The sequence below is a fragment of the Dreissena polymorpha genome, chromosome 2 (genome assembly GCF_020536995.1).
Source record: "Dreissena polymorpha isolate Duluth1 chromosome 2, UMN_Dpol_1.0, whole genome shotgun sequence".
NCBI classification, from domain to species: Eukaryota; Metazoa; Mollusca; class Bivalvia; order Myida; family Dreissenidae; genus Dreissena; species Dreissena polymorpha.
This window is the reverse complement of record NC_068356.1, coordinates 56,792,626-56,815,572: the sequence shown is the minus strand read 5'-3', so window position 1 is coordinate 56,815,572 and position 22,947 is coordinate 56,792,626. Positions and strand designations below refer to the sequence as shown.

The window sequence follows — 22,947 nt, the reverse complement described above, 5'->3', positions numbered from 1 at the left end:
TAACAAAATGCGAATCGCGTATACGATTTTACATTGCTATGCGCACCTGTCGCTTACATCATTTGACATTTGAACAACATGGCAGACTATACAGAATTAAATTGCGACTCGGCAAAAATGGCAAATAACATGGTAAACGATCGAATTAACGATGGAGATTATACATTAAGAAGGAATTAATGAAATGTCTGTGATAACCAACGATGCATAAAAATGTTTTAGATAGCAACAACATTATTTATTTATTTGTAATCTACTTGGTGGATGTATGTCACGGAAACGAGTGTTTGCATATTGTTAGCAATCAATTTACTCGCAATGTTATTTTAAACATCTGGCAAGATTATTGTTAGAAAATGGGATAAGAAAAACATGGTTTCATTTATATGTTAGTGGATATGTGTATAATCAGATTCATATGCATATATTGCTTTATTATGTTTGTCGTGCTGTACAGTTTATTGAAACAGCATGGAACTTAAATGTACATTGCAATGTAAATATATTAATATAAATCATAGTAAGTTAAATACATCAATTACCATTAAATGTGCCTGTTTATATGTTATTTTTTCCACAACTGCTTCAGATGCGATAACATGTTGCCCCGTAATTCAGGTATTCAGGGAACGTTTTTGCCCTTTTTTGCCTAAACTGCGCGCTAAAATGCCCTTTTTGAAAGTAATGCGCCATGCCCCTTTGCCCTCCTGGGAAAAACACTATTAATATACTAAATTATAAGCAAAACTGAACATGGTAGGTTACATGCAATAATTAGAAGTAACATAACAACCAACCCGAACATTACAGCAATATGAGTTCATTAAACAAAATACTCTGCAATCTTTTCAAATTGCCCTCCACCAAACAGGTCTGGTAACTAGTGGGCAAGATTGTTTTACAGTTTGTAAAAGCTGTTTAGAGGTGGTTGTGCTTTGATCTCTAGACAAGGAAAGAAGGGGAAGTCTTAACTTTTAGTATTGTAAAGATCTATAGAATAGTTTTTTCCCATATTATTCATCATCTTTTTCAATTCGATCTAACCTCTCTTTGAACCAATGTTTCATAGCATTTGATCGTGTCACAGCATGTGGATTACACTCTGGACAAGCTATAGCCTTTTTGTACTTGAACTGTTTTACCAAGAACAACCCTTTATTGTGCAAGGAAACCTTCATGTCTGGGCACTGAATGTACTCTTCAAATACGGGAGAAGATTGATGAACAAAGTCTTTCAAACTTTTCTTAAGTTGTTGTCGAACCTCTTGAAACAGCCAGATGAAATTGTCTAACTTCTCATTTTCTGAGCAACAAACTATCCTTGCATAAATAATGTAATCCATATACCATATTCTCAATGTATAGGTATCATTAAGAGTAAATACAGCCAAGCCGTTGAATAAACAATATCGGCCACGTTCCTGGCAGATAGGCCAAGCATGAATGCACACTGCAACAAGCCTATGGAAAAAAGAGGGGGGCAAAAACTTTCCGCAAAACACAAAAGCTTAAACTGGTGTTTGGGGTTTATCAGGTGGTGATGTAAAGTCGTGAAGTGGCGGTGGCGCCCTGCTCAGTAGACAAGGAACGATGTGGAAATCTACTGGGATTCCAGTTATACCCTCTTCACTTGTTAAAGGCTTGGCTATAACATTTAGATATTCCATGTAATTTATAACAGCAGTCTGGTAGTCATGTATGTAGGGAGGACTGTTTTTCATAACTTCATCCAGAACATTTTTTTTTAGAATTGCATATGTTTTATATTCTTCCCAATCTTTCAAAACAGTGGCTTCTATTTCCTGATTATGCGGTATGAAACATTTGAAAGCTTCAATGATCCATTGAGGAGCAAGAACAACAAAATCCTTTAGTTCGCCTGAGTTGAAAAAAATGATATTGCCTTGTTTGTGCTGCAATTCAAGAAACGATGTTAGCGCTTCTTTACCCAGTGGTTGTATGTTTTCAAGATCTTCTTTTTCAACATCCTTCATTTTAACTATCTGCCGCTTTTCATCTCTCATTTTGTCCAATTTTCGTTCCATGTGAATCCATCGAACTGGATATTCTTCGTCCCAGTAATCTTGCTTTGCAGCCAAACTTATAATTTCTTTTCGTAACTCTGCAAAAGCAGAATCCTTTGGAGACAAATTATTTACAAGAAATCTTTTTTTATAAATGTGATTAAAGATTGGTGAGTGTTTATCAAAGCTACATAAAGCATTGTCAAAATACAACTTCATATTTTGATATTTTTCTTCAGCACTCCCCATCATTTTGTCTTTCCGCGTGCCAACTAAAATAACAGTTGGCTTTATTGTCCTTTCTCCAGATTGATAATCACTGTTCATGTGAATTGCATTAAGCCAAAATTTAAAAATATCCAAATAGGTACAACTATCCACCAAACCACACCAAATTCCAATTCCATCTGATTTACTTACAACATCTTCCAAACTTCTTGTCATGTCCATCACGACTAAATATATAGACCTCTCATTCAGAAAGAACTGATGTGTTGAATAGTACAGAGTCTGACCTGCAAAATCCCATACAGACACAGTGATCTCCTTTTTTGATTCATCAAGTGAAGCCTTGCTCTTTTCTGAAATATCACTAGTAGTGATCTCATTTTTTTATTCATCAAGTGAAGCCTTGCTCTTTTCTGAATTATCACAAGTAGTTTCAAGCATCTTCTTGGCAACCTTAATCCCATGTTGTAAAATTTCATCTCCTTTATGCAAGGCTATTTTTTCTTTGAAAGTTTGTAATGGCTCAGTTTGTGTTTGAGTTTCATGATCCTCAGTGGATGTGACCCTTTCAGCAAGCAAATCGTTAATGCGACTCCCAAACTTGACCCCTTTTAATTCTGTATCTAAGCACCAATCACCATCTGTCATCAACTTACACCTATGTATAGCGATACCTTCTGTGCTGAGTGTTTTTTGTTGTTTGTTTTGTTTGCGAAATTCCCAAATCAAATTGTTCACCAAAGACGTTTTTCCCACACCAAACATTCCTACAACCATCAGGCGAACATTATTGACTTTTTCTTTACCATGTTCAAGAGCTTTATAAAAGAGTGTAATTGCTTTATCATCCAACTGTTGAACATCCTTTGGTAACTTATCTGAAAGCAAAACCGGTGCATAATAATTACATTAAAGAGTTATGAAGTTTGCAAAAATGGCATGTTACAAGTGCAACATGGTCAGACAGGCCAGCTCAGTTGATAGATACATGGACAATAAATAAGAAGATCGCGAAGGTTCGATTCCCTCCCCCGAAAATAAAATGTTAACTAAAATTGTTTCTAAGGCTTTCCTTGCCCGACCTCAGATTTAAATAGAGCAGTTGTCATTTACTGGCATAAGTGTATGCACTAAGTACTGGTAAACCTACACATCCAGACAAATTGTGAGTTTGACGGACAAATGTATGACGTACAAAAGGTCGTCACAAAAGCTCATCATGATGAGCCCGTTATGCTCAAGTGAGCTTAAACTGGACTCGAAATGTTACTTCTAGAGTGTTAACAAGGTTTGACTATAGCCATATAAAGAAAACTACCCCGCCCCCTGGCAGCCATGTTTTTTTCTACGAGCCGTAACCATTTTAAAACTCAGGAGAGTTATCATAAGATACAAGAATATCAGTGAAACTGATGGATGCTCCCCGATGATGCACTTTGTCAATCTATGTGTTAATTAGCCTCTGTGACCTTGATCTTGACCCCAATGACCTCAAAAATTAGTGGTCCATGCAAGGTACCTACATGCCTAATATGTAAGAGATCGGTAAAATATTAAAGGTGCTATGAGAAACTGTACCAAAATTGTGACGGAAAAATCGATTTAAGCCTCTGTGACCTTGACCTTGACCCCAGTGACCTCAAACCTCATCAAAAGGTAGAGGTCGATGCAAGGTACCTACATGCCAAATATGTAAGAGATCAGTAAAATATATAAGGCGCTATGAGAAACTGTAACAAAATTGTGATGGAAAAATGTATTATAAACTTCAGTGACCTTGACCACAGTGACCTCAAACCTCATCAAAAGGTAGAGGTCCATGAAAGGTACCTACATGCCAAAAATGAAAGAGATCGGAAAAAATATTGAAGGTGCTGTGAGAAACTGTCACAAAATTGTGACGGAAAAATCTGTTATTAGCCTCAGTGACCTTGACATTGACCCCAGTGACCTCAAACATCATCAAAATGTAGAGGTCCATGCAAGGTACCTACATGCCAAATATGTAAGAGATCGGTAAAATATTGAAGGCGCTATGAGAAACTTTAACAAAAAAGTGACGGAAGGAAGGAAGTAAGTAAGGAACCCCGAACTGGCAACTATATGCCCCTTCCCCTGAAAATTTTCGGGGAGCATAAAAATGTTCCGATCAAGTTTCATGAAGATTGGACAATCAATGTCACTTCTAGAGTGTTAACAAGAGTTTAAGAAAGCCAATTCAGGAAAACTGCCCCACCCCTGGTGCCATGTTTTTCAACAAACCACAACCATTTTCAAACTCAAACAAGCTCTCAAAAGAACAAATGTTCTGACTAAGTCTCATGAATATAGGATTATAAATGTGATTTCAAGAGTATTAACAATGTTTTAATAAATCAAAAGAAGGTTAACTGCTTCGCTCCATGTCCGGCCCATTTTTTTTAACAAACTGGCACTATTTTCGAACTCTGAGATATTATTGAGACAAAATGTTTTTCATTAAGATTGGACTACAAATTTGACTTCTAAAGTGTTAACAAGCTTTTCATAAATTTGACCTACTGACCTAGTTTTGACCTAACATGGCCCAGTTTCAAACTCTGCCAAGATTGGGACAAACCTTGTTAACAAGGTTTTACTAAAGCCATATAAGGAAAACTGCAAGCCCTCTGGCAGGCATATTTTCTACGAACCATATTTATTTTAGAACTCAGACGAGATATCATTAGAACAAATTATATATTCTAACCAAGTTTCATGAAGCTGGGAAATAAATGTGGCCTCTAGAGCGTAAACAAAGCGAATGTCGACGAAAGACGACAAACAAATGACAATCCCAAAAGCTCATCTTGAGCATATTGTGCCCAGGGGCGCTAAAACATAATGTGAATGTTCATTTTGTGGCCATCTACCAAAATAATGGGAACAAGAGCCATGTTAACATGGCAATCCCCGCCGAAATGCGTGTGCTTGTATGAGAACATTTGTTTTAGAGATTAGAATAATATTTGTAAAACATGGCACAGGTGTCATCCATTTATACTTCAAGGATCAATTAGTTATATAGTGTTGGAGTTATGCTGTAGCGAATTAAATATATGAAAGAAATGAAGGTAATTAAAAAAGAAAACTATAAACAGTTACTGTTCTTGATCACTGAATTTTTACCTTAAACTCATCTGTTCATTTTACAGTGAAAACTTAAGTGTTCGAATTAAAATATTATTGTAAAACAAGGATATTGTCAAGCAATATGGTCCCCTACCGGCTCCACCATTGTCAGAAATTTCACCATTTTCAGATCATTTTTTTTAACTTAGGTGCCATAGCAACCATATTTTTTGACGTAGGAACAAAATGAAATGACATGCATAATGTCCCTATTGCCATCTATCCATGTTGCAAGTTTCATAAAAAAAATTAAGAACTTTTAAAGTTATCGCAGTATCCAGAAACCCACTATTTTCAGCAGTATTTCTAGTCTACTTGTCGCCATAGCAACCAGAATTTTTGATGTAGGAACAAAATGAAATGACGTGCATTATGTCCATATTGCCATCTATCCATGTTTCAAGTTTCATGAAAAAATATAAAGAACTTGTAAAGTTATCGCAGGATCCAGAAAAGTGTGACAGACAGACTCAAAGACGCTCAGAGCGCAAACCATAGGTCCCCTCCGGTGAAACTGGTAGGGGACAATTAAATAAAGGGAGATGTTAATCCCTTCAGTAGATTTAGAATTATTCCCTTCAGTAGATTTAGAGGTGTGCTCCGGACAAAACGGATACAAATTTACTATGAAATTAAATAAAGGGAGATAATTAAAAAACTATTGCCGATAGAGTTATGGTTCATGTTCACTGCACTTCTCCTAGTTCATAGTTACCATCTGTTAATATTTGTAGTTTCAAGTAAATCCCTTCAGTAGATTAAGAGTTATGCTCCAGATAAATATTTACTTTGAAATTATATAAAGGGAGATAATGCAAAAACTTAGGTAGATAAGAGTTATGATTCTTGGTCACTGCACTTCTCCTAGTTGCCATCTGTTTATATTCTAAGTTTACAGTTAATCCGTTTAATAGATTTGGAGTTATGCTCTGGACAAAAATTATGACGGATGGACGTACGGAAAGACGGACAGCGCCAAAACAATATCTCTCCGCCTATGGCGGGGGATAACAAGCTGATGGGACCTTGACTTTTGACCTGGTGACCTCAAAATCAATGATACAAGATCATGTGACCTTGACTTTTGACATGATGACCTCAAAATCAATATGATACAAGCTCATGATACCTTTACCTTAGACCTGGTGACCTCAAAATCAATAAGTTACAAGAGCATGGGACCTTGACCTTTGACATGATAACATCAAAATCTATAGATGTCTTCTATTCTTACCAAATAAACACACAATCATACCATGGTTGAAGGTAAAAGCGTTCCCTAGATATCGTACGGGAACAAGTTGAAAATCTGATCATTACAACACCTTCAACAAATGCTCTTTCTCCATCCAGTGTGAACTCCTTGAATGTTTTCTTGTCGCCATCGCGCCCAGACAGCCAAGTATGACAGGGGAAGTCATATATCCGCTTGTCATGCATGTCCGATACAGACACACTGCCCACATACCACGCATAGCCTGCAAATGAAGGAAAACCAGGCTTAATGCATGTGCGTAAGGTGTTGTCCCAGATTAGCCTGTGCAGTCTGCACAGGCTAATCAGGGATTACACTTTCCGCTGTGATGGTATTTTTCGTTCAAAAGAAACTCTTTTTTAGCACAAATAAAAAAAGTGTCATCCCTGATAAGGCCGTGCAACTCTTTACGAACATTAAGCCAAGGGAAGTCAAAAATCTGCTGGTCATGCTTGTCTGATATAGAAACACTGTCCTCATACCAGACATAGCCTGCTAATGTACACAATGAAATAATTTGAGCCTTGCTCTGGGAAAACCATGCTTAATGCATGTGCATAGTCGTCCCAGATTAGCCTGTACAGTCAGCACAGGCTAATCAGGGACATTACTTTCCGTTTTTATGGACATTTTTGTTTACAGGAAATGTTTTCTGTTTAAAGGAAATCATGTGAAGGTGGAAAGTGTCGTCCCTGATTAGCCTGTGCTGTCTATAAAACACTTTACGCACATGCATTAAACCCATTTTTCCTAGATTCAAGGTCTTTTATTTTATGCTATGTGGTTAAAGAGAATACCAGTGAATGCCAACCTTCTCATTGTAATATTAGTTTTGTAAATTTCACGCTTTGTTATCACAGGCGGGGAAATCATGTGACAAACAAGGTGGGAATTTCCAAGCAGAGACAGGTATTTTTCGCGGTTTTATACCTTTTGACTTTTATGAACAGTTTAAATGATGCTCACTTTCCAGCCATATCAGCAAAAAAGTCATAAACTTTTATTTGGTTTTAATATTCGCTCTATATCTTGACTCTTCTCGCTGCTTAATTTCTTACAGGGGTCACACAATAACAGCTCCCGCTGAAAGAATTTGTAGCCAGCCAAGTCGAGATATCCAACAAATAGTAACACGAAATAAACGCTTATCACTGTCTTGCTGATATGGCTGGAAAATGAGCAGCATTTAAACAATAAATAAAATTATAAAAGTAATAAAGGGTACAAAACGTCGAAAAATACCTTTCTCGACATAGACATCTCCATCTTGTTTATCACATGATTACCCGATCTGCATAAGGAACCGTTTTTTTTCTGTTTTTAATTTACATGAATAATCTAATTATCAGTGTAAACAGCAACCTGTCAAACAATAAAATGTTGGAACAAAATGCAGGCTCCCCTCCTCTAACTTATAAAAATGTAAATCTCCCACATTTAGACATAAACATGTCATTAAAATCACTATATAAGATGAGTTCCGGGAAAACTGGGCTTAATGCATGTGGGTTACTTGTTGTTTCAGATAAGCCTGTACAGTCTGCACAGGCTAATCAGGGATAACACTTTACACCAAAATCTGGATTTTTTCTAAACAGATACTTCCTTTAAACACAAAATACCTAAAAACTGAAAATCAAGTCTATACGGAAAATATGCATTAAGCCCCATATTCCCAAAGCAAGGTTAATTTGGAAAGTACATGTAACACCAACATGGACTGAAGGTCTTCATACAATGACACCACACTTCACTTCACTTACTGAGTTCTGGTCGATCATGGCCTATTTTGATTTTGCGCAGTTTTCCAACATGGTGTGCCGGGAATACGAATATATCCTCCTGTAAAATAGTTAATACGAATATATCCTGTAAAATAGTTAATACGAATATATCCTCCTGTAAAATAGTAAATACAAATATATCCTCCTGTCAAATAGTAAATACAAATATATCCTCCTGTCAAATAGTCAATACAAATATATCCTCGAGATAAAATGCAATTGAAATAATGAACACATCTGAAGTAACAATAGTACAAACTAGAAGTGTGTCAAAAACACTGATAACCCCACAACATGTTTGGTCGGTCAGTATTCTACATTGGAAATAGGACCATATTTGAGCCACAACTAATCTCAGCCAAAGTTCCTTCTTTAACAATTATCACATTAAGATAACATGGCAGGGAATGGGTAAAGAAATGTTCTTAGCATTAAGAGGAGTTGAATACTCACAATTTTGGGTATATATTTGCTATAGTTGAAAAACATACACATTATGGTAGCCAATCTAGTCACAGCCAACATATAAGATCATTGAACTGTGAAATTTTCAGTGAGATCCACTCAAAATTAGAAAAATACTCAAATACTCACAATTTTAGGATTTAACATTCTTCGCTTGAAAAACGGACAAAAATTATTGCAGCCTATATTAATTTCTTAACGATCATCTTCACACTGATATCATTCAACTGTGAAAGGTTGAGCAAGATCCACTAAGTAGTCAACCCTCAGCGTTTTTTTTCCCCAAAGGGGAAAGGTACCTGTACCCCTACAATTGGGAATTTTTCGAGTCGTAAAATCTTCAAATTGGGAAAAAACGAGTCGCAAAATCAATGAATTGGGAAAAATTCGAGTCGCAAAATTGATGAATTGGGAACCTTTAAAATGCATGTAATCTATCATTAGGGGCTATATTCTGCATCACAAAGCATTTTAAACTCTAGGTTTTGACAGAAAAACTACAGTACGGTTATGATATTTTGACTATCCTATCATGTCATGTGAAATTGTGTTATTGCCACTTCAGTTAGAATGTGCCCGTCAATTGGAAAAAAATATCTTCCAGTGATAGGCATAAGCACTGAGGTTGCATAAAAAATAATATTAATAATTTTGTTTTAGCCCTTAAAAGTCTTACAAGCCCTGCAATGTTTCATGTGAGTTAAATTAAAAACTTAAAAACTAAACAAAAACAACAACAATGGATCTTGTACTGGTTTGACATCTTTTAACAATAGACAGTGAGAATAGTCACACGTAACCAAAATGAGTTTTTAGAGTGGAATGCTTTAACAATAATTTTCAAAGGTAAGTTTTATATTTTGTTTTGGATTTTTTTTCAAATCATCAAATAAGATATTAAGATCATCTGCCATTAAATGCTTATGTATATGTTGTAAATAACTATAGGATTTTACACCCATGTCTCATTATTTTTAAATTTATGTTAAATTTTTATTTGTTTATATCCGTATCCGAATAGTTACTGTCCGGATTTGACACTTAAAAAACTATACATAGAAGTAATATGCGCATTTAACTCAATACGGTTACGTTTTTTTTTAATGTCAACGAAAAATTAGTGTTGAGAAAGTTTATTGATGTAAGGAAGACTGGTCTTAGCGATGGAATACTTTCACGGGAAATATCGAATCGATTCGATCACTCGTCGCGGTTATAGAATCCATTCACATTTTACACAGCGGTTAGAATTGCGCCCCATGTGAAAAGTTTTGTTTACTTTCTACGCAACAATGTCCGGCGAAAATAAATGGCAGAACATGAAAGGCTCGACAATATCAAAAGATATTTCCAGCGAAAATAAAAGGCACTAGCTATTGGGAACGGCACCTAAAATCGTTCGGATCGGTAGATATCGAGATTGGGAAAGGTCCGGTGCTAAAATTGGGAAGCCTCCGGTAGGCTTTGGGAAAGGTACCGTTCCCCGGTACTAGTTAAAGAAGGAAAAAAAACGCTGACCCTTTACCACTTAGATACGTATTTTCACGCATGTGTAGTCCCTTAGAAAGTTAAATATAATTAAAGACCTTTCTTACTAGATTCAAGTTTTTAAGGCTTCATCTCTAAACCTAAGATACTGATGAGCAGCAAACAGCATAAAACCTGAACAGACTGCAAGTTACTTGCAGTTTGTTCTGGTTTTATGCTGTTTGCACATAGCCATTTTCACTTTGCTTCTTAGTGGGAAAGGGTTAAAGAGGAGTTGAAAACACAAGCTTCAGGCAATTATTTATTCTACAAATGAAAAACAGACAAATGGCGATAATTCTGCCAAAAATTAACACAGCCCAAAAATGATTTCTTTTGGATTATCTACACATTTAGGTCATTCAACTGTTAGTTTAAGCATGATCCACCCAGTAGTTAAATAGGAGATGAAACCAAAAGCTATATACTCTAAAACAAGAGGGCCACGATGGCCCTGAATCGCCCACCTTACTAACCAAATACAATACCAACCCAGATTTCATCAAGATAAACATTCTGACCACATTTCATAAAGATTAGATAAAAAACTGTGACCTCTATTGCAGGGGTGGCGAAATCAAATGTCCGAGTTGCCCGAGAGTTGTACATTTGCTTGTCTGGGCAACTGACTTTTTTCAATTAAATTGTCCGTGGACAACAAGTTTTTTAAAAGTCGCGTCCAGGTATACAAAAATACATTGTATTAAAGCCGTAATTAAGTTTTACAAAACCATATGTTGACACGCGATTACATTGTCAGTGCTATTTGCAGAGCAATCAAGCTAAAATACGTGCACTTTCCTGCGCAGTGATCTCCCTTATTCTATATGAGACCGGGAGCATGCCACATTTTCAACATTCGGCCCGACTGTTAGACAGTGTACAGACTGGTTTCTTTATTTTTACAATCAGACGGAAATAAAAAGTATCAATCTAAGATAATCAAAACACGGTCTACAGTACAGCCAAAGCGGCACAAACATAATCCGCGGCTACGCCACGGCCAGATTATTAGTCCGCGGCGGCCGAATCGTGTGTTCACGCGGCGTATCGCCGTGGCACTCGGCATCGATCCGCGCAACGACGCCGAGTCTGTATTAACCACGCGTACTTTCGCGGAGTAAATCCGCCGCATACGTACGCGGCGGATCGAGTGAAAAGATATCCACCTACATGTACATACATGTACATGTATGTGTAGCGTAGAATTAATTACGCGCAACTGTTTATGTTTCGTTCGATTATCATCATTAAATTTGTAATCCGAAACACACTTCCGAATTTTAATGCTAACGCGTCCTTTGGCAAATTCTAGCGTCAAATAAACAGTGCTAAAATATCCTTTGTTTCATAAAAAGCGCGCGAAAATTATGCAGACATGTAGAACGTCGTTTGGAAAGTTTGGGTGTATTTTGTGTTGTATAAATATATGAACATCACGTCAGGCGTAAATCGCGTGTTCAGTGGAGAAAAAAAAACGCCCCGATTAGACGTTATTTCATCATCTCTATAAATAGTAACAAATGCCAAAATGTATTTGATACTTAAGGAAATATCGAGAATGTTTGTGTATCGTAAATATTTACCAGCATTTGCTTTAAAACTGGAATATACGGGATTATCGGGTAATTAGTAGCGATATTAACTGTATAATATGAACAAAATAAAACGTGTTTATATACGCATATTCAAACAATAGTTATAATAAGCTGATAATTAACAAAACTACAAATACGTCTTCACCGTCTTGATTATTGATGTGGCTTCAAACTGCTAATTTTCTCAGCTAAAATATAATAGCGGAATCAACATGCAATTAATTTATAAATCCACCATATGCTGGAGCCTTGACCACTTGTATGTGCGAAAACATAATTACGTGACCTTGTTTATGTGTGAAATACATACGCTACGGGCGGGAAACAAACTTAATAATTGGCCAGACACATTAACTATGCTTACATGTATATGCTAATACAATCCGCGCACAATAAATTTATTATGATTTTAATTATTATTATAATTGTTCTTTCAAAATTTGTTAACTACATGTAACTAATAATTAAAAAAATAAAATATTTCATGATCGCATCGACTCGGCATCATGTCGCGGACCGCGGCATGCCTCGGCGGACAGATGCGAAGTTTCGCGGCGAAATGCGACTTGCCGCCGCATACTGACGCGGCTTCAACGACTGACGCGGCATCGACTCGTTTCGCCTTGCCGCCGCGGATCGCGAAATACGTTTGTTCCGCTTTGGCTGTACTGTACCTTGTTATTTAAGACGACTTTAATGGTAAAGATGAAACTTTTTTTTTAATTCTTCAACAACGGAGCAGAAACCCGAAGCTCCAAAAAACTAAGAAAGATTATGATAAAAAATATTATCTAAGTTAACGCACCAGAACTTTTCAAGAAACTTGGCTAACCGATTTTCAATGGTTACCAGTTTATATAATCAAATTGCTACCAGTAGCGGAGCCTCAGTCTGATGAGGTCCACATATTGGACTAATTTAATTTGTTAAGATTACAATGTACTTATGTTCAGCACATGTTTTTATAACACTAGCTTCGCAAGATTTAAAGTTTGAGAAAGTCTTTATATTGTTTATCATATACTGCTATAATGAATGTACCATTGAAATACAATTTTAAACAAAACAAGCAAATCATACTCATTTTGATATATTCCACATTATTTAACATTAATCAATAAATGCGTTTATAATTTATATAAACATTAACGGACAAGTGTAGTTCAGCAACGGGCAAGTTAAATTTCCTAAATGGTTGTCCGTGGACAAGTATAGTTTTTTGAGATTTCGCCACCCCTGTATTGCATACACAAGTTTTTTCTATTATTTGACCTAGTGACCTAGTTTTTGACACCAGATGACCCAAATACAATCCCAACCCAGATTTCATCAATATAAACATTCTGACCAAATTTCATTAAGATTGGATGAAAACTGCGACCTCTACTACTATTGGGGTTATTTACCCTCGGGACTTCGGTTAAAAACCATTGCCCGAGCACACTGCTTAACATAGAACTCTGCATAAAAAGCCGAAAACGGCCATAAAATGGACAGCCCGATTTTACTGGGCTGTACCATTGGTATAAATATAAAACTTTGCAGTGTTGGTGCGGTGCCTTAATAAAAATCTATTGGTTTAAAAATATATAACCTTTATATGAAGCGTTAAAAAGACGCAGTGCTATACAGTGAATAGGCCTAACGCGGTTAAAAAGCGGCGTTTTAATTGGTTGATGCGCCTATATAACGATGGCGCTGATTGGCCGAAATTTCTTATTAAGGATTGCCAGTAGGTCAATCCGTTTTAAAATAGATTTTCCCACGGCTGACTTTGTACTTTTAAGAAAAAGTAAACAATGATGGTTGATATGCAAAAATATAAATGAAAGAACAAGAATGAGTTAATCCAAAAGAACTTGGATTTGTTTTATAGTATTAGATTACTATGTTTTTTGTTACATTACTGTGCTTATTATTAATTTATATCATTCATATGATGTTGTTATTGTATGTTATTCTTTGTATTGTTTTTTAAGGAGGAGAGAGAGAAAGAATAGCCCAATTTTTATAAGTAAAGATGGTGAAAACACACATACTGTTGTATGTGGCAGCATCATTACCAGACCCATTGTTCAGTATATACTGCAATGGGTTTGTTGGAGTCTTTAGACTTTGTGATCTGTAGTTTAAAAATTTGAATCCAAACAGGACTATTTAATATATTAATTATAGAAAAAGGAATACACAGATGTGTAATATGTTTGTGTAACAATATAATAATATTTGAGGGTTTTCCAGATCACAAAGTGGTTGAACATTGCCACAATATGTTTACATGCATAGTCAAGTACCATTTTTATGTGTATGTTTAAAGTTTAAACTAAATGCCAAACAACAAGATCTAATCATAAGAGAGATATGTTTATATCTAAGAACATTTTTTAATAGGGATGCCAGAGCCTGATTTAACAGCTCTCAAGTGTAGAGTGAAGTTGCATGTGAAAATGCAATTATATGAGAAGGAAAGGAAAAAAAAAGACAATATATGATGTCACATAGAGCGTGTAACTCTCAATTATATATTAATATTGCAATTAAGTATTGAGTTATTAAAAAATTAATGAGTACAAGTTTATGTATGTGGCTCAATGTTGAACACTTGCAGACAGGGAATATAGCCGTAATGCTCCAACATAAGACCCTGTCTGTATGGAACTTAAGGAGGATTGGGCTATAGGAAAGAGAGATCCCCCCAGAGTGGCAATAAAACAATATTTTAAAAGTGGGTTTAGTAATAAACCCTTATGTTAAGGGCAATAACTTACGTGTCTCCAAACGGTCACCTTCATAGGGCCACATAAAAATTAAGGGTAAGACAATGTACTTTACAGTTAAAAATAAGACAGACAGCTAAATTTGTACAAGATGTACATTATTTACAATATGTACAGGACTATATGCATTTATATATTTAAAATACATGTTGCCACCCTGGAGGGTTGAAAGAAGGAGAGATTTTATGGAAGTGTAGGCCGATATGGGTGGGGGAAAAGAAGAGCCAGCAGGGGTGGTGTCACTCAGTTGTACAAGGGAGGTAATTATGATGATGAAGTCTACAATGGTTGTTTCCCCTGGACCAGAGGGAGTGCACGGTCAATAAAAAATAGTTTGTATACTATTGAAGGAAAATTGATAATGGTAAGATGTAAAATGGTAAAAAGACCAAATATTACCTAGATACGTTAAGATAAACCCTAAAAGCTCTAATCTATCCAATATTATTAGTATACTGATGATAACATTGGAAGAAATAGTACTAAAGTACCTTATATGGTATCCAAGATGACAATTAGACAGTAAAACCGAGGCAATTTGCTATATAAAATAGCAATTTAATATAAAAATTAGGATATTTGCTATAAAAGTAGCAATTTTAACAATTAACAATTAGACAGTAAAACGGAGGCAATTTGCTATATAAAATAGCAATGTAATATAAAAATTAGGATATTTGCTATAAAAATAGCAATTTTAACATGAGTTAATGCAATAATAATAAAATTAAGGCAATTTGCTATATAAAATAGCAGTTTTCACAAAAATAAGGAAATTGCTACACAAGATAGCAGTTATAGTAATCCTTAATGTACTCCAAGGTACAAGATTAGTACTTTCAACAAGGTCGACAATACTTTGTCCTAGATAGGGCTAAATAGGTGTTTATAATGGTATAAGGCCCTGCACCGTGCACTCCAGTCCGACATGGTTCTTCGAGTTTGAAGGAGAAAGGGTGGGGTGTCAAAGAGGAAGGGAGGGGGTGCAATGCAGCCAACAATCCCAGGTTACTGGACAGCCTCGTCCTTTCTTGTAGTAAGAAATGCCATAAAATATGATTGTATTAAAAAACTGAAAAATGTAAATGGTGGACTAACGTCATGCTCTCATAAAAAATGTATTAAAATAAAGAAGACCAGGTCAATGCCATTGGCCTGATTTAGAAAGGGCGGGGTAGAACAATAAACCCATTAAAAACTAAAATAAAGGTTGTGTAAAAGCGACACAAATCCAACACAATTATTTGATTACATCAGGTTTGTGCAGAGATTACACATTTTTAAAAGAAAACAGTCACAAGACTGTATAATTAGGTGGGTGTTGGCTGCTCTCCCTCCCCCAATGACCTAGATTTTGTCAGTTATTTGACAATCTAGTAAGTATTTGGAGAGGGCAGAGAAGACCGGGCCCCTAGCTGCTCCCTTGGGGTCTAGCACGTTGGTAAGGTTAAAAACTAGTCCATGGGAGTGCAATGCAGCTTCAAGGTGGTCCCTCTGCGCCTTATGGTTAGGACAGTGTAGCAGCATGTGGGGCGCAGTGAGAGGTTCCTGGCACCTAGGACATGCAGGGTCTATACCGAGGACATACTTTCCTGCGCCACCGGGTAATAGGGTGGTTCCCATCCTCAGGCGCGTGATGGCTCTGTCAAGCACAATGCTTGCTGAGTATCTGTCAGGCGGCCTGAGGGTTTTCGCAGGTCTAGTAAAAGTATGTCGACGGGAAGACAAATTGTCGGTCCGGAGATTCCACTCGCCCAAAACAAATTTCTTTGTCAGGGAGTAGATCTCAGAAGGTGCCAGGGGTTCCCCAACATCTACGGCCCCCCTCAAGAGGCCCTCTTTGGCCCCCCTGTCGGCCTGTTCATTCCCACTGATGTTGACATGTGCTGGACACCATACTAATGTGACCTTTAAAGATTTATCTAGGCACTGTTGATGAAGTTCCAAAATGCTAGCTAAAATATCAGGCCTAGATCTGCTATTTCTGTTTTTTATGGACTCAAGAGATGACATTGAGTCTGATAAAATAGCAGTTTTAGTAGGTTTATTGACCAATATCCAGCACAGAGAGAATTTAATTGCCAAAAGTTCTGCTGTAAAAATAGAGAGATTGTTGCTGAGCCTGTGCGTTTTACTAATGTTTTTTGAAGGGATTACAAAAGAGTTGGCTACCAAACCAGAGTTAGGGCATTTGGAGCCGTCAGTGTAGATTTTTAGATGCTCAGCATACATATTATCTATAAGAGAGAGAGCTTCTGACTTGATGAGTTGTGGCAAGTCAGATTTCGTTATTTTATTAGAGAGTGATAGGTCAACATCAATGGGTCCAAGCGTCCAGGGGGGGGCCTTGGAGGGCCTCAGGTCTGCTACATGTACCTTGTCGAGACCGGCATCCTCAACCAGGGTCCTAATACTCGCACCAAAAGGTAGGGCGACATGCTTACGCTTAAGTATTTTCCCCTTGACGAAGGTGCCAGTCCCGACAAGTTTGTTTACGGGGTTTGAACCATGCCGAGACTTAACCCTGGCCCAGAAATTGAGGGACTGTTGTTTTCTACGCAAGTCAAGAGGTAACACACCGGCCTCCTCCTCTAGCAGTGCACCCGGTGTACAGTTTAGGGCTCTCAGAGCTATCCTTAGGGCCTTGTGTTGAATGGCATCAACCATTTTTAGGGCGTTTGGCTTAGCACATGCATAGATTTGGGCTCCATAATCTAGCTTTGGACGTATAAGGGACTTGTAGAGTGTTAAGAGGCTATTTTTATCTGATCCGAAACCTGTGCCTCTTAACATTCTCATTAAATTTAGGTCCCTTTCGCACCTTTCTGCCAAATATTTAAAGTGGTGAGTAAAAGTTAACTGTTTATCTAGGTACATACCTAGAAATTTCACCACTTTTTCAAAGATAATTTTGGTGCCGCCTAAATTTAAGTCCAAAGAGTGCTGAAATTGTTCGCCAAATAGTACTCCTACTGTTTTGGTTGGAGAAATTTTGAATCCCCATTCAATTGCCCATTTCCATATGGAGTCTAAGCCTGCTTGAGCCCTCTTTTGCAGGCGTAACATGTTAGACCCCTTTAACCAAGTGCCTGAGTCATCGGCAAACTGGGAGATAACCATTCCTGAGTCTTTTACGGCATCAGGTAGACCGTTTACGATGAGGGAGAACAGAGTTGGGGATATTACGGACCCCTGAGGGGTTCCGCGATCAGTTATGGCTACCTCTGATAACTCCCCATCGACCCTGACCTGGATTTTACGGCCCTCTAGGAATGCTCTGAGGTAGTGGAAACAGTATCCAGTGATTCCATAGTCAGCTAGCTTTTTTAGTATGCCGAAGGTCCATGTTAAATCAAAGGCAGCCTGAAGGTCCAAAAAAATTGCTAATACTGATTGCCCTTGATTTTTTGCAGAAAGAATATCATGTTGTAATCTAGCTAGCTGATCAAGAGTAGATCGCCCCTTCCTAAAGCCAGACTGGAAGGGGTTTAGTATGTTATTTGATTCCAATAAGTGTTCTAATCTATTTTTGACCATTATTTCTAGTAATTTACCTGCATGTGATGTTAGACTTATTGGTCGATATGAGTTTGGATCATTTTTGTCTTTACCAGGTTTAGGAATTGGAATCACTGTGGCCTGCTTCCACTCGGGTGGTATCCTGCCTGTCCTATACACCTGATTGAATAGGTTAAGCCAGATTTTTAGAGTTATGGCTGGCATATTTTTAAACATTAAATATGCTATTTTGTCAGGCCCCGTGGCGGTGTTGCTCCTGCTGTTAATGGCACTTAATAATTCTGTAATAGTGAAAGGTAAATTGAGAGGCGTGCTATTATCCCCAGGCTCATTTAAAATATTTCGGTGCTCAGTCTCAAACCGCTTTTGATAATTCAGAGTTTCAACGGGAAGGTTTGAGTCACTGGAGACAGATTGGAAATGTCGTACCAAAAATTGAGCCTTGTCCCTTGGGGTTGTGGCAATTTCGCCTTTGTATTTAAGTAGCGGTACAGAAGTGAATGAATTTCCTTTAATTCTGTGAATTTTTTGCCAAAAATCCCTAGTATTTTTCTTATTAATGATAGCTGAATCACAGAATTCTTTCCAATTTTGAGTTTTTGCGTCCAAAATAACCCGCTTTGCCTGATTTTCGAGGGACCTATAATTAAGAAGATTATGCTCAGCGGGGTTCTTTTTAAGGATTTTTAAAGCATTTTTACGATCCTGTACCGCATTGGAGCACGCCTCATTCCACCACGGGACCCTATTTCTGGCTTTGACCTTGCCGGAGGAGACCGGTATGCTACATTCCGCCATGGACAGTATCCTGCTGGTTAAGTTAATACAAAACAGATTAGGATCCTGGGAGTGAACATCTGCAAGGGAGAGATCTGAGCAGAGGTCCCTAAACTGAGCCCAATTAGCTTTATCCAATAAGAACTTTTGCTCCCCTGAGCATTGGGCCTCAGTTCCCTGTGCAATATAGTTGAGCAGGGTAACCTGTTGTGGGAGGTGATCAGATCCCATGGTATCTTTAACAGTTGCCCATGCAGACGCACTTGCCATCCTGGCATTAACAGCAGTAAGGTCAATGTGGGAGTTTAAACCAGTGGGGTTTAGCCTGGTTGGAGAACCGTCATTGAGCAGTATAAGATCTTGCTCGTCCAACCATTCTATTACCGCCCGACCTTCTGCATCTGAATTTATGGAACCCCAAGCAGGGTGATGTGCATTAAAGTCGCCTGTGAATATTACATCAAAGGGTCCTTTAATGGTCCTTAATTCCTTAAAGAGGCCGTTCAGAGTTTCAAGATCACATCCTCTTGAATATAAGTTGACCAGGATAAGAGGCCGGTTCTTGTCAATAACCAATTTAATTGCTAATGCCTCAATAGCAGTGCTACCATCAGATTTGAATTGGTTGTTCACTCCCAGGTGTTCATAATTAATTGTATTTTTAACATATATGGCAAGACCACCAGCAATATTTTGGTTTGAAGTAACATAATTCTTAAATTCGCAGTTATACCCTGGTATTTGCTTTACAGAAATATTTGAAAATTTAGTTTCCTGTAAACATATAATATGGGTATTAGGGTTGCAGTCAATAAAATATTTTAATTCAGTAAATTTGTTGGCGGAAAGACCACCAACATTGAATGATATTATTTGCAGGTTACTGTCCATAGTGGTGCGAAATTAACTTGCGTTTAATCTGATTTATTGAGTGGTGAGGAGATTTAACTCCTAGTTTGTGGCCTGCACAGGCCCCTTTGAGTTTCGCGGGGGTCCTGGCAAGCCGAACGTGTTTCTTATTTGCAGGGCGGGTACCGCGACCTCTATTGCCTACACAAGGTTTTTCTATTATTGCACCTAGTTTTTGACCTAGTGACCTAGTTTTTGACACCAGATGACCCAAATACAATCCCAACCTAGATTTTATCAAGATAAACATTCTGACCAAATTTCATAAAGATTGGATGAAAACTGTGACCTCTACTGTCTACACAAGGTTTTTCTATTATTTGACCTAGCTTTTGACCTAGTGACCTAGTTTTTGACACCAGATGACCCAAATACAATCCCAACCTAGATTTTATCAAGATAAACATTCTGAAAAAATTTCATAAAGATTGGATGAAAACTGTGACCTCTACTGTCTACACAAGGTTTTTCTATTATTTTACCTAGCTTTTGACCTAGTGACCTAGTTTTTGACACCAGATGACCCAAATACAATCCCAACCTAGATTTTATCAAGATAAACATTCTGACCAAATTTCATAAAGATTGGATGAAAACTGTGACCTCTACTGTCTACACAAGGTTTTTTATTATTTGACCTAGCTTTTGACCTAGTGACCTAGTTTTTGACCCCAGACGACCCAAATACAATCCCAACCCAGATTTTATCAAGATAAACATTCTGACCAAATTTCATAAAGAGTGGATGAAAACTGTGACCTCTACTGTCTACACAAGGTTTTTCTATTATTTGACCTAGTTTTTGACCTAGTGACCTAGTTTTTTACCCCAGATGACCCAAATACAATCCCAACCCAGATTTTACCAAGATTAACATTCTGACCAAATTTCATAAAGATTGGATGAAAACTGCGACCTCTATTGTCGACACAAGGTTTTTCTATTTTTTGACCTATTATGTGACCTAGTTTTTGACCTAGTGACCTAGTTTTTGACCCCAGATGAACCAAATACAATCCCAACCCAGATTTCATCAAGATAAACATTCTGACAAAATTTCATAAAGATTGGATGAAAACTGTGACCTCTACTGTCTACACAAACAAATTGTTGACGGACACACGCACACACACACGCACGCCGGACATCACACGGTCACATAAGCTCACCATGTCACTTAGTGTTAAAAAACACAGGCATGAGGCATGGAGCCATAATTTTACCTTCCTTATGAAAGCATTATCTACTCATTGAGGCCGTTCTAATGCGAACCTTTGATCAAGATCCAACCAGTAGTTCAAAGCACAAGCTTGGTGACATACATACATCCACATAGACGGATACGGGGCAATCCCTTATAGCTCCCACTCCATGATGGCATAAAAATGTTATTGCCAAGTAGAAAATATCAAAGTTTGATTCTTGTGAAAGGCATACCTGATAATATGTTAACCAGGGTTTTTTTTGGCCCGATTTTATAGCCGAAATTCGGCTATGTTCCCAATCCCAAAAAGTACACTTTTTTCCCAAAACGTGGCAAAAAATTCCCAATTCCCAAAAAAAAAAAAAAAAAAAAAAAAAAAAATTTTTTTTTTTTTATTTTTTTTTTAGAAAGAAGTCTCATGTGTATTTTATCTCAATTTTTATTAAATTATATCTAACAAAGTATTATATGATTTTTGTCTTTTAATTTGAATGATTATAAAGAGTTAATTCAATTTAGTATTTCCCTAATTAGTGGACTTTTCGTGTGGAAAAAAGGCTAATGAATTTATTTTCCCAATTTCATGAAAATGCCGATAAAATTCCCAATTCCAAAGCCATGGGCTATCTTCCCAAAAAGCGGAAAAAAAAACCTGGTTAAAAGATTCAATTGATTAAAAATAACTTATACTTAACTATACTTATTCATCTACTACATTTGCAATGTGACAAGCATGACTAACCTGTCCCCTCTGGTTCTTGACCTTGTTCTGGGATAACTTTCCCAGTGTGACCTCCTTGGTGCGACCTTTCTCCCCGTACAGTTGGATCTTGATATCGGCTTTGGTTCCCGCGGCGACCCGGTCCCCCGTCCTCACGTACACCTGGTACTCACACCACGGACCGTACTTTACCTCCTCCTCCGACTGCAAAACACATTTAATGCATCTTCTTAAAGTTTTGTCCAAGATTAGCCTGTGCAATCTGCACATGCTTATCAGGTACAACACTTTTTGCCTAAACTAAATTTTGGGTTTTGAAGATATTACATTGAAAACTAAAAATACAATTAAAGCCGAGAGTGTAGCCCTGATTAGCCTGTGCAGACTGCTATAGATAACATTTATTCGTTTAAGCAAAAAATATTTTTTTGCTAGTAATAAAACAATTTTTTTAATTAAAATTCATATTAATTATTAAATACTTACCTGCTATCCATAGCTTTCTCCTTTCCAAGGGGAATTAAATCATCCGGAATTTTAAATTGGAATCGGCCACCTCAATACCATAATAAAGGCCAGGTTAAACTTCAAATCAAATCAAATCAAAATTTCAGGGCCCTCACACTACTTTGGGGGTAGGGGTCCGCAGCCCTTAGGAGGGGGAATTTTCGCGGCATTTCCCTTTTTGGGGGAATTTTTTACTTACTCTCTCATTATTTCATTTGTACATGTTTGCACTATATTCATTGCATTTTTCATAATTTAGTATGTTTGAAAAGATTAAATTGAAATAGAATTGAGATATAATAATCATGAGACACATCTTTCTATAAAAAAAAAAAAATAATAATAATTTTTTATTTTTTTTTGCGGGGGGGAATTTTTCCCACCAAAAGGGGAAAAAAGTATACTTTTCAGGTGGGGGACTGCCGCCGAAATTCGGCGGCAGATTTGATAGATTGAGGGCCCTGAATTTATTTATTGTCGGTATGAGAATAACATGTATATA

General features: G+C 37.2%; 1 protein-coding gene across 1 annotated transcript in view; it reads right to left on the bottom strand.

The window, feature by feature from the left end:
- LOC127869746 (probable serine/threonine-protein kinase pats1) overlaps positions 1-22,339 on the bottom strand; it is a 24,107-nt gene extending 1,768 nt beyond the window's left edge. Inside the window, exons 1-5 of the mRNA XM_052412406.1 lie at positions 22,325-22,339; positions 21,960-22,142; positions 8,421-8,499; positions 6,723-6,880; positions 1-2,633 (exon numbers count right to left, since the gene is read on the bottom strand). The exon at positions 1-2,633 is cut by the window's left edge and continues 1,768 nt beyond it. Of these exons, the coding sequence (XP_052268366.1) occupies positions 1,509-2,633; positions 6,723-6,880; positions 8,421-8,499; positions 21,960-22,142; positions 22,325-22,339 (1,560 nt within the window). The 3' untranslated portion in view covers positions 1-1,508. The remainder of the gene's footprint in view (positions 2,634-6,722; positions 6,881-8,420; positions 8,500-21,959; positions 22,143-22,324) is intronic.
- Positions 22,340-22,947: the final 608 nt, after the last annotated feature.